Genomic DNA, 13,470 nt, shown 5'->3' with positions numbered 1-13,470 from the left:
ACTTAATGGAACTATTCTTGGCCTAACATGTCTTTATTCCTCCAAGTGTTACTTCTGTCATTTTTTTTCTGAGTCTATTTATTTTTCTCAATTCTTTCAAAAGAATTGTTAAGTTTCTATGTGTGTGGTTACTACCCAGGACATTTTACAGCGTAGCAATATTCCTTCCATGGTGGGAACTCTGTTGTGTTACTTCCAGCTCTTAGAGGAAAAAAATGTATGCATGGGTATTGCTTTTTAAATCAGTGTTTTACAAATTTGTTTATTTCCTGAATGTAATATTCATCTGTTCATGCAAAAGTAGATTGGGAAGGGGCCCAGCACAGTAGCCTAGCAGCCAAAATCCTTACTTTGCACACTCTGGGATCCCATATGGGCGCTGGTCTAATCCCGGCAGCCCTGCTTCCATCCAGCTCCCTGGTTGTAGCCTGGGAAAGCAGTCGAGGACGGCCCAAAGTCTTGGGACCCTGCATCTGTGTGGGAGACCCCTGGGAGGCTCCAGGCAACTGGCTTTGGATTGGCTCAGCTCTGGCCGTTGCGGTCACTTGGGGAATGAATCACTAGACTGAAGATCTGCCTCTCTGTCCTCCTCCTCTCTGTATATCTGACTTTGCATTAAAAGTGAAATAAATCTTTAAAAAGAAAAAAGTAGATCAGGAAGGGCCAGCATTATGGTGCCCTGAGTTAAGCTACCACTTACAGCACCAACATCCCATGTCAGCATGCAGGGTAGAGCTCCAGCTGCTGCACTTCTGATTCAACTTCCTTCTCATCCACTGGTAAGGCAGTGGATGGTGGTCCAAGTATTTGGACCCCCCACCACCCATGTGTGAGACCCAGGTGGAGTATTTGGCCTGATCATTCAGGGATTGAACCAGCCATAGGAGATCTCTCTCTCGTTCTTTTAAGTAAATCTTAAAAATATATATATATATATATTATGTATGTGTATTATATATATATTATGTGTATTATATATATATTATGTATGTGTATGTGTGTGTACAAATCAAGAATTCACATTTTTTAAAAGACCATTCTTTTATCAATATGAAATAATCTCTGCTCATCTTCCATGTATATATGTATAATGTGTATAAGCATCATATAATAGCACACGTTCACACAGTGTAATATACGTGTATGCAGTTATAGTCAGAGACACAAATGATGCCAAGTCATCACCCTTACTGAATCTTTACCTGAGTATTATGTTATGGACTTCTTTCAATTCAAAAAATATGTTACTTTTACTGGATGTATGAATTTTGTTGTGTAAACAGTATATAATTTATTTAAGCAAACTCCTATTAGTAGACATTTGCATTATTTTTAATCTTTAATTTTCTCAAAAACCAATATCAGCATTGCAAGCTATTCATTAGGTTAAATTCCTAAATTAAACTTAATTTGTCAAACAATATAGACATACTAAATTTTGATACTTGTCACCAAACTACCCTTTGGAAAGCTTTGGCTAGAGGTCGTAATATATTTGGATTTCTGCTCCCTAATGTCCTAATTGGTAGCAGATGTTTGTTTTGACACTTACAGTTTAAATGAGGATTTCTTCCTGGCACACAGTCTGTTTGACTAATGGATCTTGTGGCTAATGACAGATTTAAAAAAAAAAAAACATTTTCTTGATACATTGACAGAACATGGTATAACTTGATTGTAATGTATTGATTTTCTTAGATCATACTCAGCTGAAAGGTTGCTCAAATTTATGGCAAAGACAGAGTGGTGGCTTCACAGATGTAAATGATCTTTAATTCTGTCTGTATTCCTCTGACATTTGAATTGCTAAAACCGTATAGTTAGCATATAGCAGTTGACAGCGTAGCAACTCTTGGGGCCATCACGCCATGTCAGGAAGAACCAAATCAACAGAACATATGTTTTAAAATTTTTTCTGCTGGCTCTTGTTGCTGTTTCATGTGGGAGTAATAGTTTAATATGTGGGTTAAAATTGAAGCATAAAATTTTGCAGCAGAGTTGTTGGTAAATTTATATCTGGTCAGGAAAAAATGCTGACTACAGTAAAGGCAGTTTGAATCTGTGAAGTCTGGAAAAGAATGCGTTTGTGTAGAACCTCAGTCTTTAAAAGGGGAAATCTGGAGCAGTCTTTTAGCTACTTAACTTAGACTATGTGACAGGATTTTGTTGAATCAAGTCTAACTAAACTAGCTATCTGTACCCCAGTGCATTGGATGAATAAAGCAGCCCTCGAATTCCAAAATAGTGAATTTCATATCTCTTTTACTTAACTAGTTATTGAATCGGACTATAACTATTACTTTAAAAAGTCCAGACTGGATAAAAAATTTGGAAGAAGAAATGAGTCTAGAGAAAATTAGCATTGTGTTGCCGTCGTCAACAAGTTCTACCCTGCTGGGTGAAGATGCCGAGGTCACAGCTGATTTCGACATGGAAGGTTTGTGTAGTAAAAACATTTACTTCTGTACTTGCTTCCCATCAGTCTTAATTTCCTTCTTTCTGGAGCACACATAGCAGTATTATTAATTAGAGTCTGTGTTTGTATTCTGCTGTATTTATTTTGTTTTTCTTTAGATGTTAAGTATATTTTAATTGTGTCTGTTACTCAAATATTAGAGGACCTGCATACATATTATATTTGGTCTCAGTAGTTAAGTTTAAGTTAAAAGAAAATCCCAAGTGGGTGCTTTCAGAGCAGAAATGGATTTTAAATAATTAATAATTACTGTAAAAGAAGATAACTTTCAATTTAAAGAGATTTAGAGTGGCTGGGAACATACATTTGAAGCTTAATCCACCTGTAAGTGTAACCAATTGAAGTTTTGAGAATTTGGAACAGACCATTGAGATTTAATCATTTCTTTAAACATGATTAAAATATGCTTGCATTCTAACACTATATGCTATTTTACTCTGGCACATTTTTACCATATTATGATGCCATGTACAGCTGTGTACCACATTTAAGAGTTGGCCACCTAGCAAAATTATCTTGGTTTTGCTTTCTCTGTTCATTACTTACCTAGGTCACACATGTTCATATGGTACCTTTTATGTACCAGGTACATGTTAAGTGCATGAGATGTGAGAACTGTAATGTTTGTTCTCCCAGAATACTCAGTTTAATGGATGCTATATGTAAGTTATCAGACACTTAAAATAAAGTGAAATTAATGCAATAGTGCTGTGATCATTCAGGATAAAGTTGCTTATCCTGAGTATGGAAAGGCTCCATGTTTCCCCTAGCAGAAGTAAAAGTAATGTTGAGAATCTGAAGACCTGAGCGAGACTTGGATTAAAGACAGTGGATGGCATGACCTAGGGAGGGGCCATATGCACAAGCCTAGAGGAGACAGGATCAGAGTTGGTTACGTAGATATGTTTGTAGGAAGCAAATGAAACATGCCAGAAAAGAAACAGGCAGGAGTGGAACATGTCGGATTTAATATGTTAGTGAGCTCAGTGAGTGCAGAAATGAGCCATTGGATACAGCAGTAACTACCGGGAAGAGTGCTGTGACTTCCCAGGCAGCTCCCAGAGCACATAAATCTAGGGCATCTAACACTTTGGCCAGTAGAATTATACTGAGACAGGAGAAAACAAATCAAATATGGAGAAACAGAAAGGTCAGGATCAGATATGAAGAAATGGCCTGAGGACAGATGAAAGACTGCCCATGAAAGCGAAGTGAGGACGAATCAAGTGGCAAAGAGCTATGAGAATCTTGTAGCTTAAAATTAAGGAATGAGGACGTAACAGGGAAGGAGTGGTCAGTAGTGTCTGTCCCACAGAGGGCTGAGAAGAAATGAAGACAGAAACGTCTGGTTTAGCAGCCAGGAGGGAAGCTGTTGGTGCCGCTCCTGAGAGGCCCGCTAGTGGGGTGGTAAATCCAGGTGATAGAAACTGGTAGGAATGGAAGGCCATGCAGAGGGAGTGCCCACAACTCCTCAGAGAAGTTTGGCGAGGCTGGCACTGTGCTATAGTGGGTAAAGCCACTGCCTGTGGCGTTGGCATCCTTTATGGAATGCCAGTTTGAGTCCCAGCCACTCCACTTCTAATCCAGCTTTATGCTAATGTGCGTGGGAAAACGACAGAGGATGGCCCCCGTACCTGGGGCCCTGCATCCACTGGGGCCCTGCATCCACGTGGGAGACCTAGATCAAGTTCCTGGCTTCCGCCTGGCCCACCCCTGGCTGTTGTGGCCATTTGGGGAGTAAGCCAGTGGATGGAAGATTGATCTCTCTTCCTCTCCCTCTCAGTAACTCTGCCTTTCAAAAAAATAAATAAATCTTACAAAAGAGAAAGGTTTGGCTAAGATTGAAGAAATAAAAAAAGGGGCAGTTGGTCCAGAGAGATTGGAGACTCCACTGATGGTTGTTTTGAAATGGGAGAGGCTTCAGAATACTTCATATTAATGGGAAAGCTGATAGCAGTAGCAGAATGAGGCAAATAATAGAGCAGTGTTCCTGAGAACACCCGGGGTGGGGGTGCAGCACCTCGTTCGTTCCGTCCAGACACCTGAGGGCCAGCGCGTGATTGGCCTCCAGCATGGGGGATGTTGAAGGAAGAGTCCTCTTTTCTCAGCTGAAGTGGTGAAGCTGTGTGCAAGAAGGGGACAGTTGAGTGCTGGGAGGGGTGAGGAGCCCGGGGTGGGGAGAGTCAGCAGGGAGTCCAGGAGAGACTAAAGGCCACTGGAGTGTCAGGATGGTGGGGTTTCTGGAACAGCAACACTCAGCAGGCGAAGGGTAGCGACAGAAAGGCCAAAAATAAAGGAAAAAGTGGAATGAGTGCGGGATTGGAGTTGGAATGAGTGCGGGATTGGAGTTCTGTCAGGCAAGTACAATGCAAGAGTAGTGAAATTGAGGAAAGATTGAGATCAAGAACCCTAGAACCTGAAGCTAGATATATAAAAGAGAGAGAAAGCAAGCAAGCAAGCAAGCAAGCAAGCAGGGAGGGAGGGATTCGAATGAAGAGTGATGACGCTCTGTAGCTGATGAGATCAGGAGAGAGAGTGAGTGAGGAGAGGGCCTGGGCAGTCAGGAGGTGCTGGTCAGAAGAAGTGTCTGGTTTAGTGTTTCAGGTTGGCTGCAGTTCTGAAGGGTGTGTGTTTGAAGTGGAGGTGAGTCTAAGGACAGGGCCAGGGCGTTTGGTTTTTGAGTGTGTTACCCCGTGGAGATCTGCATATTGTGAGAGATATTAGGACCCCCGCTCACTGTTTGGCTCTCAAGTCTTTGATGGATGGGTTCAAGTGCCCTGGAGGATGGAGGCTGGAGATTTGTCTGCCAAACAGGGTGTACAGTGTTTTGCATAAACTCTTGATGGCATAAACCTAAAAAAACAAGAGGGCTTTGTTCAGGATTGGGAGTCATGCTCAGGTATCGGAATTGGTTGCAAGGAGGCTCTTGAGCCACGGGTTTCATTCTGAGCGGAAGTGGAGATGAAAACACCTCAGAGTCGAACTGGTCCTCAGTTAACCCCAAGAGGGTCTGTGCTGAGTCAGGGGAGCAGGGTGGGAGATTTGCAGGGAGAGCTGTGAGTTGGCCAACACTGCCTGCAGCAGTGAGGCAGAGGAAGGCATGGGCCCCATGGAGGCAGCCCTGCTTCAAGTGGCCAGTCACCCCGTGCAGCTGGCTGTTGTAAGAGAATGGGTCTGTTGGTATTTTTCTGTAAAAACATTTATATTAGTTGTGGTTTGATTTGTATGAAATGTTGCACATGCCTACATATTTCATCCATCTATGTTTGCAGTGTCATCATGTTAGAATGTTTTGGGGTGTTTTTAAACCGCCTCTGAGGAAGTTACCACAGGGTACCTTGGCTCACCCTGCTTCTCCCTAGGTGACGTTGATGACTACAGTACTGAAGTGGAGGAACTGCTTCCTCAGCACCTCCAGCCCTCCTCGAGTTCCGGCCTTGGCACTTCCCCGGGCTCCTCGCCCCGGACCAGTCCCTGCCAGTCACCTACGATAGCAGAGTGTCCCATACCTGCGCTTCCCACCAGGCCAAGCCGAGCACCCTCAAGAACTCCTGGGCCTCCAAGTTCACAGGGTAGGCTGAATTTGAAAGTTTCATCTGCCTATCTCTAGCCAATGTGTCTGATTTTTGACAAGCTATTGCTGTTTAACCTTTGTGTGAATATGCTAAAGTATACCCTGTTTTCTCTATATAAAAAAGAGGAAAATTTGGGGGCCCAACACAGTAGCCTAGTGACTGAAGTCCCGGCTTGCACGTGCTGGGATCCAATATGGGCGCTGATTCTAATCCTGGCAGCCCTGCTTCCCATCCAGCTCCCTGCTTGTGGCCTGGGAAAGCAGTCGAGGACGGCCCAAAGCCTTGGGACCCTGCACTTGTGTGGGAGACCTGGAAGAAGCTCCAGGCTCCTTCTGGCTTCAGATCGGCTCGGCTCTGGCTGATGCAGCCACTTGGGAAGTGAATTATTGGATGGAAGATCTTTATCTCTCTTCCTCTTTGTATATCTGACTTTCCAATAAAAATACATAAATCTAAAAAAGAATAAATTTTGGAGATGCTAAGCAGTCCAGGGAAAAGAAATTGTCACCAGATGATATATATATATATATATATTTTTTTTCTATGTGGTTTGGGTTGTCCCTAACAACTTGATGGTTTTCTGTTGTTATGTAAGAATCCGTGACTATTTGTATTTTCTTTTCCCCTCTTTTTACTGATGAGCAAGCCGTAATGAGTTATTTAATGCTTTGGGTTGCCTTGGTAGGACCGCTCAGTGAGCTCTCCTTACCTGGGGCCTCGGTGACACCTAGGAACATTACTGAGACTGTGGTGCGAAAGGGTGTTTCAATCTAGACTGTTTTTGTTATTCAGACTGAAAATGTGTGCTGTTCTCTTACACTGCAATAGAAATGTTAAAAATGGGGTGCTGTGCAGCGCCAGGTTGTCATGGCGGAGCTGCAGCAGCTCCGTGTACAGGAGGCCGCGGCTCTGGTGAGGAATCCAGAGAGGGAGAGCGTGCTCAAGAGGCAGGGCCTGATGTTCCAGTGCAGCTCCGACTGCCGTGAGGACAGCCGGCCGTCCATGCAGCAGGTGCCCCAGTGCATCGAGCGCTGCCATATGCCCCTGGCTCATGGCCAAGCCCTGGTGACAGGCAAACTGGAGAAGTTCCGAAACCACCCTGCCTGGTGCACCATGCACTGCAACGACAAAGCCAAAGATTCCATAGATGCAGGGACTGACTAGTCCCAGGTGAAGCAGCAGCTGCACAGTTGTGTGACCAAGTGTGTGGTCCCAACCATGACCAAGAAAATGTAGGAGGCACTCTCGAACATGGGGAAGTAAAAGTGCCAGTGGCCACCAGGGCAGAGGGAAGGAATCTGTTTTAAAAGAATGGATATTTACACCTTTTGTACAGAAGTTTATGAAGGAAATCAAAGAAACCAGCAGGTGTAAAACATGTCATTTGCCTCCGGACACTAGTCCTTTATATTCCAGTCCTTGGAACTGAAGTGAACAAAATGGTGCTAAAACCCAGAGACGGCACAGGAGAGTGTTTCCAGGCCTGCATTTCACGTGCCAAGTGTCCATCCTACGAGTGGGGCCTCCCTTGTACCACAAGTCCAGGCTTTCCAAAGCACTGGATTCTCCTTACCTGCACAGGCGGCAGCAGGCTGGGGCTGCATCTGCCGGGCCTGCGTGCTGGTGGAGGGTGCAGACCGGGCTTCAGTGGGCTGCCAGCATCCTGCTTCCCCGAGGTTTCACCACACCATCATTCTTACGCTGTAAACACAATCCATGAGGTCATTGGTTTAGAAAAGGAAACTGCCTCTCCAGGTCTTTGTTAGAGCTGGTTTTTTACATACAAGGGCATGGGCCTGGCGCGGTGGCGCAAGTGGTTAAGTCCTCGCCTTGCACGCCCGGGATCCCATATGGGCGCCGGTTCTATCCCGGCAGCCCCGCTTCCCTTCCAGCTCCCTGCCTGTGGCCTGGGAAAGCAGTCGAGGCCGGCCCAAAGCTTTGGGAACCTGCACCCGCGTGGGAGACCTGGAAGAGGCTCCTGGCTTCGGATCGGCATAGTATCGGCCGTTGCGGCTCACTTGGGGAGTGAATCATCGGACGGAAGATCTTCCTCTCTGTATCTCCTCTGTGTATATCCGCCTTTCCAATAAAAAAATAATAATAAAAATAAATCTTTAAAAAAAATACATACAAGGGCATGAATAATTTCAGATGTGGAGTTGGAAGGAAGAGTAGTTTCAGGAGGAATTTTGCAGGACTCCTGTGGGTGTCCTTTCTGGCATGAACCTTCATCTCCTGACATTCTCACTGCATCCCAGCCTGGAGATGTCACCCAGGGGACGGAAAGCACAGCTCCCCTCACACTGAGTAACCAGATAAATCTGTCACAGCACTTTCCCCATTGAAGGGGAAGAACATTTTCACAGTGGTAACTACTGGTATGCGGGCATGAACAGTGAAAGATGGTTTCGTGGCTGTGTGATCAAAGAACTGAAGTACTGGGTTTTGGGGGAAACATGAATTTGTGTAAGAGTGGAATGAAAGCCAAGCACAGCAGTGCTTACTTAGCCCCCAAAGTAACACCATGCTGACAATCCCAACAATAGGAAGGCCGCAGGAGAAAAAGCAACTTGGGCTAGGATGAGCCCCAACTGCCTGGGATCAAAGGCAGGCAGCCCCACGTCAGCAAATGCCATGTTTGGGGACTTGGCAACATGCAGTGTTGTGCCCCAGCCTGGCCTCTTACGTTTGATAAGTACTTTTTTTTTAAGGACTTGCTGAAATGACAGTATATCTTATCTATTCACTGCTTGAATGCTGTGATATATTTTCCTAATTGGTTTTAAATGATTAACAAGGTTAAATTTCTCTCTCATAGAAAAAAAAATGTTAAAAATGAACAAAATAGAACATTCATTATCCATACACACAGTACTTTAAAACATTCCTAGAAAAATTGAATGAGAATAAGCTTGTTTTGATGCACTTTGAAATCTTTGCCTAGTTTCTTGCTAACTGTGTTTTTCCTGAAGAGCTCTCCTGCGTGCCTGCGTCCCTGTCTGCTGACACGCCTTTGGAACCTGGTCTCCTCAGCTGCTGTGCTTGTTTTAGGTTCTCCTGTCGACCCTCAGCCTGCCTCCCAGCAGCCTCCGAAAGATGCTGCCCAGGCCTTGGAACCCAAGAGGCCACCCCCACCCCGCCCAGTGGCCCCGCCGCAAAGACCTGCGCCCCCACAGAGGCCACCTCCACCCTCAGGTAACGCACTGCTCTACTTTCATTTCCACTACAATTAGAACTTTGAACACCATACGTTAAAATGTATTGTTTTTATGTAGTTGTTCTTTGGTTTTTCTGTAACGAGCATGGTAGGAACAATAGAGAAAAACTTGCTTGGGAGCCTTCTTGAGCTTGTGTTTGTAGCTGCCTTCTTACCTGGGACCAGGTGTTTAGCAGTTAGATGTGTAAGCTGTTCTTAAAAGTAGGTTTAATCTTTCTCTTCACAATCCTGATTTTTGGTTTTTATATGTATAATATCACTTAATTCTATAAAATTTATGACTAGAACAAAAGGGCACATAGTTAATATAAAGTTTTGTGTATTTGTTATCTTTACATGTAATTTTACTCTTATGTGTTGAATACTAGCTTTTTGGTATTATGTGATAATAATAATTCATACATAATATTTAACATCATGAATGCTATAGTAAATCCTTGACATTTCATTTCTTTGTTTAATGTCATTTCCTTTGTGCTGCATATTTCTTATGAACTATAAGGGGCTAGGAGTCCTGCACCTGCTAGAAAGGAATTTGGAGGTAACCATTTACATTTATTATCCTGTATGAATCTTGGTTCTTCAATATTTTGGAGTCAGATGCCTAAAAATCAAAGACATATTAGGTTTGTTTGACAAACAGATGACATTTATTGTCCAAATTAGAAAACAGCTCCAAACTTCTGTTACGTTCTTGATAAGTGAAAGATTACAGATTAATTTTGTTTGTGAGTAGACTAAATAAGGGATTCCATTTTCCAGGCACACACAGTTAAACTTCTGTCCAAGGACTGATTTCCTTTTTTTATAATAAATAATAAATTTGTTACAAAGATCGAATTCCCAAAAGTCATAATAATTTTGAAGGTGGTTCAAGTGTGGTGAATGAAGAACATTTCCGAAATATTTGACTAATCATTTCCTACGACATCCTTTTTCTAGTGAAAAAACTTGCGGAATGCAATTTAAAAGTAGCAGTTACTTGGTCTACGTGAAAGATTGTCACAGAGCTCAGTTGGACAAGTACATTTGACAAGTGTTATTAAGTCCAGTTCTCCAGAAGGGTTGAGACAAGCTGTCGCAGTTCTCAGAAGAGCTTCTGCAGATCTGCTTTGTTTTTTTTTTTAAAGATTAATGTGTTTATTTGAAAGAGTGATGGTGGTGAAGAGAGAGGAGAGAAAGGGAAAGAGGAGCCTTCCATTTGCTCCCCAAATGGCTGCAACAGTCAGAGCTGGACCATGCTAAAGCCAGGAGCTGGGAACTCCATCCAGGTTTCCCACAGGAGTAGCAGGTGCCCAAGCAGTCAGGTCATCTTCTGCCTTCCCATGCACATTTGCAGGGATAAGGATGGAAATCATTTTATCTCTTTAGAGTCCCATTGGATATACGCACAGGGTCTATTTCTGTTCTATCTGTTGACCCTTCTGAGCAGTTCAGGTGCCACTACAGACTGTGTGTGCAGTTTTTAATGATTCTTTTGTAAGAATCATTACCTTCACTGTTTGTAGTCTGGGAAAGCAATTGAGGATGGACCAAAGCCTGGGAACCCTTCACCTACGTGGAAGACCCAGAGGAAGCTCCCGGCTTCCGGCTCTGGATCGGCCCAGCTCTGGCCATTGCGGCCGCTTAGGGAGTGAACCAAGGAACAGAAGATCTTTGTTTCTCCTTCTATGTCGATCTGACTTTCCAATAAAAAATAAAATCTTAAAAAGTGAATAATTAGTTTGGCATTTCATCATCTGTAAAATACTAACCGGTCCATTAATTTCAGAAAACCCTAATTTTTCCCACTTCAAACTCTTTTACTATTTATGTTTTTATAAATTCTATTTGTCATCTGCTTTAATTAGAAAACTAATATAGAACATAAGTTATATGATTTTCTGTGAAAGTTATATTAACCACAAAATAGCTTACTCAGAAATGTATTCTGATAAATTTATTCTTTTCGTATTTCTTTTGTAGGAAGTATTTGCAAGATTTTGTTTTATCCTGTAATCAATAATTAAGGCAGTAACCTTGGAAAAAGTTATTATACTTTCAGGATTTTTGAAAATAACATATTAACAAAAAAAACAAAACACAGTAAAAACTAACTTCTCAGCATCCCATCTAGTCACAGAAATTTAAGATGAAGTCGAGATTTCACTTATAATTGATTTTCCTTTCTGACTGCCAAATACCATTTAATTCTGGATTTAGGGAATGAGCACCGTAAATCAAAGGCATTCATTAAACATTTTTAAAGTCGTACTACTCTCATCTCAGCTACACAAAGTGAAGCATCATTCCACTTCCATTCTTCAGTTTGAGGAAACACAAGGCCCGCGCCTGCCCAGTTGTTAGACATTGGAAGTACTTGGGCGTGCATTGATACCTTTGAGGAAATTTAGAGCAATAAAAGAATCTCGTTGAACCATACATTTGAACCACAGTTGTTTTATGTGCCTGTCTGTCATTCTGAACTGTGGGCCCTGAACCATGTATAGCTTTTCTTCTTTCTCTGAAAAGGTGTTGGAGCCCCTCCCAGCCCTGGGGTAGCTAGGAGAGAGATGGAAGGTAACAAGACTTGTGTATTGTGGAAATGGTTCCCACGTGTTATAGCTAAATGTCAGCCCCTCCAGTGTTTAGAATGTACTAATTTCTTACTCCAACTGCGATGTCTGCTCCCAGGTCTAATGTATATCTTGTATTTCTTTTTTCCTTTTCTTTCTATGTTATGTCTGTTTCTAATGAGTATCCATCTAATTTCCCTGAAATTTTATGTCATTTGTACTCTGTTTCATATATTGCATATTTACTGAGGTTGTGAAATTACTGTTTAAAAAGAATTAACTTCTTTTCAGAAAAAATTAGGTGTTTTGAAATGCATGTTACTAACCTGAGGTTTTAAAAACTAGTAATTATAATTAAGCTCCATATGCTCACTTAAAATGTAGTATTTTGTGTAGTATTTCAGCAGTGTAAGATAGGTTTGTGTTTATTGGTACGGAGCTAAATTTGTTTAAGATAACATTAAGACTAGGGACAATCTGTTAAAATTATAGTACTTGAAGGGCAAATGTATTTTTCAGGAACTGCTTGGATTTCTTTTGAAAAGGGAGAGATCTAAGGGGCCCTCCTACTCATTTGGGTCTGAATGATTTATTATATTTAATCCTTCAGCTTCTTTCCTAAGGAGTTCAACTGCCTTTAAACATTCTCTTCCACCTCACGGCCACCCGCCCCCCCAAAAAAAAACAAACATTGTCTTCCTTAAGTCAAATATTTGGTAATAAGATACACTTGTCTTCTGCCTTCATTCTAGGATTTTGTCATAGAAATCTAATGAGCTCATCACAAGATAACTTCCATGCGCAGCAGTGCGCACAGCACAGCCCCCTGAAACGGTCATCTTAGGAGCCCTAGGAGCCCGTTAGCCGACTTGAAACGCATAGCTCTGCCTCCTGCTCAGGAGCTGTTTGTCCGGCAAATGGCTTGTCTTTGTGACCAGCCCCCCAGTTGACCTTGTTTTCTTGCTTCATGGCGAGAGGTGTGTGGGAAATGGCCCCTAGAGAGATATATCAGGCGACAGTCTGCATACACTTGTCTCCTGTTATCTAACTGGGTCAGGTTTTTAGGACTGATCATATTCTTGGCCATTATCCGAAACAGAGTACTTGTTTTGTTGCTGTCTCGTGCCCCTGTTCCTGCTGCAGAGTAGAACCTTAGCTGCTGCCGGGCCCTGCGCCCTGTTGCTTCCTTGCTGACTTAGGACTGATTGTTTTCCCTTCTTGCTTCAAAGCACCCAAAAGCCCTGGGACGACCCGAAAGGATCACGTAGGTAAAAACCGTTTGTAGCTACTTATCCTTTGAAAATAAGCAAGGAAATAAATGCTTGGAATGTAAATGCATGGTTTCTTGTATTTTTTGCTTTTTTTTTTTTTTTCCCTTTAAACTTAAATATGTGCTGTGATATCTTTGTTGTAGGACGCAGTCAGCCTTCCCCTCAAGCAGGACTCCCAGGCCCGGCACCTGCTGGATACAGTGCAAGCACAGTCCGACCGGTAAATCCAACCCGGCCCCGGGGCCCTGGGGCTTTGCTTGTGGGCCTCAGTCATTCCTGCTGGTCTTATTATGTTGGAGAAACCAGGCAACCCTCTCGGACCTTAGTTGCCTCAACTCTCAGATGTAGAGCATTGCCAAGTATCCTTAAACTCTCA

The 13,470-nt window shown here is 42.8% G+C and overlaps 1 protein-coding gene and 1 pseudogene across 6 annotated transcripts in view; both read left to right on the top strand.

Moving 5' to 3' along the window:
• SYNJ1 (synaptojanin 1) overlaps positions 1-13,470 on the top strand; it is an 82,957-nt gene that overhangs the window by 56,814 nt on the left and 12,673 nt on the right. For 2 of the 6 annotated variants that reach the window (XM_040980736.1, XM_040980741.1), the window contains 7 exons: positions 2,275-2,437; positions 5,839-6,048; positions 9,103-9,246; positions 9,771-9,809; positions 11,780-11,827; positions 13,053-13,091; positions 13,238-13,314. In XM_040980736.1, coding sequence (XP_040836670.1) covers positions 2,275-2,437; positions 5,839-6,048; positions 9,103-9,246; positions 9,771-9,809; positions 11,780-11,827; positions 13,053-13,091; positions 13,238-13,314 — 720 coding nt within the window. The remainder of the gene's footprint in view (positions 1-2,274; positions 2,438-5,838; positions 6,049-9,102; positions 9,247-9,770; positions 9,810-11,779; positions 11,828-13,052; positions 13,092-13,237; positions 13,315-13,470) is intronic. The other 4 variants (XM_040980737.1, XM_040980742.1, XM_040980739.1 and 1 more) reach the window with 2 other exon arrangements.
• Positions 6,466-7,826, top strand: LOC121156790 (annotated as a pseudogene).

The sequence above is a fragment of the Ochotona curzoniae genome, unplaced genomic scaffold (assembly GCF_017591425.1).
Source record: "Ochotona curzoniae isolate NIBS_2020 unplaced genomic scaffold, NIBS_Ocur_1.0 contig_3498, whole genome shotgun sequence".
Lineage (NCBI taxonomy): Eukaryota > Metazoa > Chordata > Mammalia > Lagomorpha > Ochotonidae > Ochotona > Ochotona curzoniae.
This window is presented reverse-complemented; position numbering and strand designations above follow the sequence as displayed.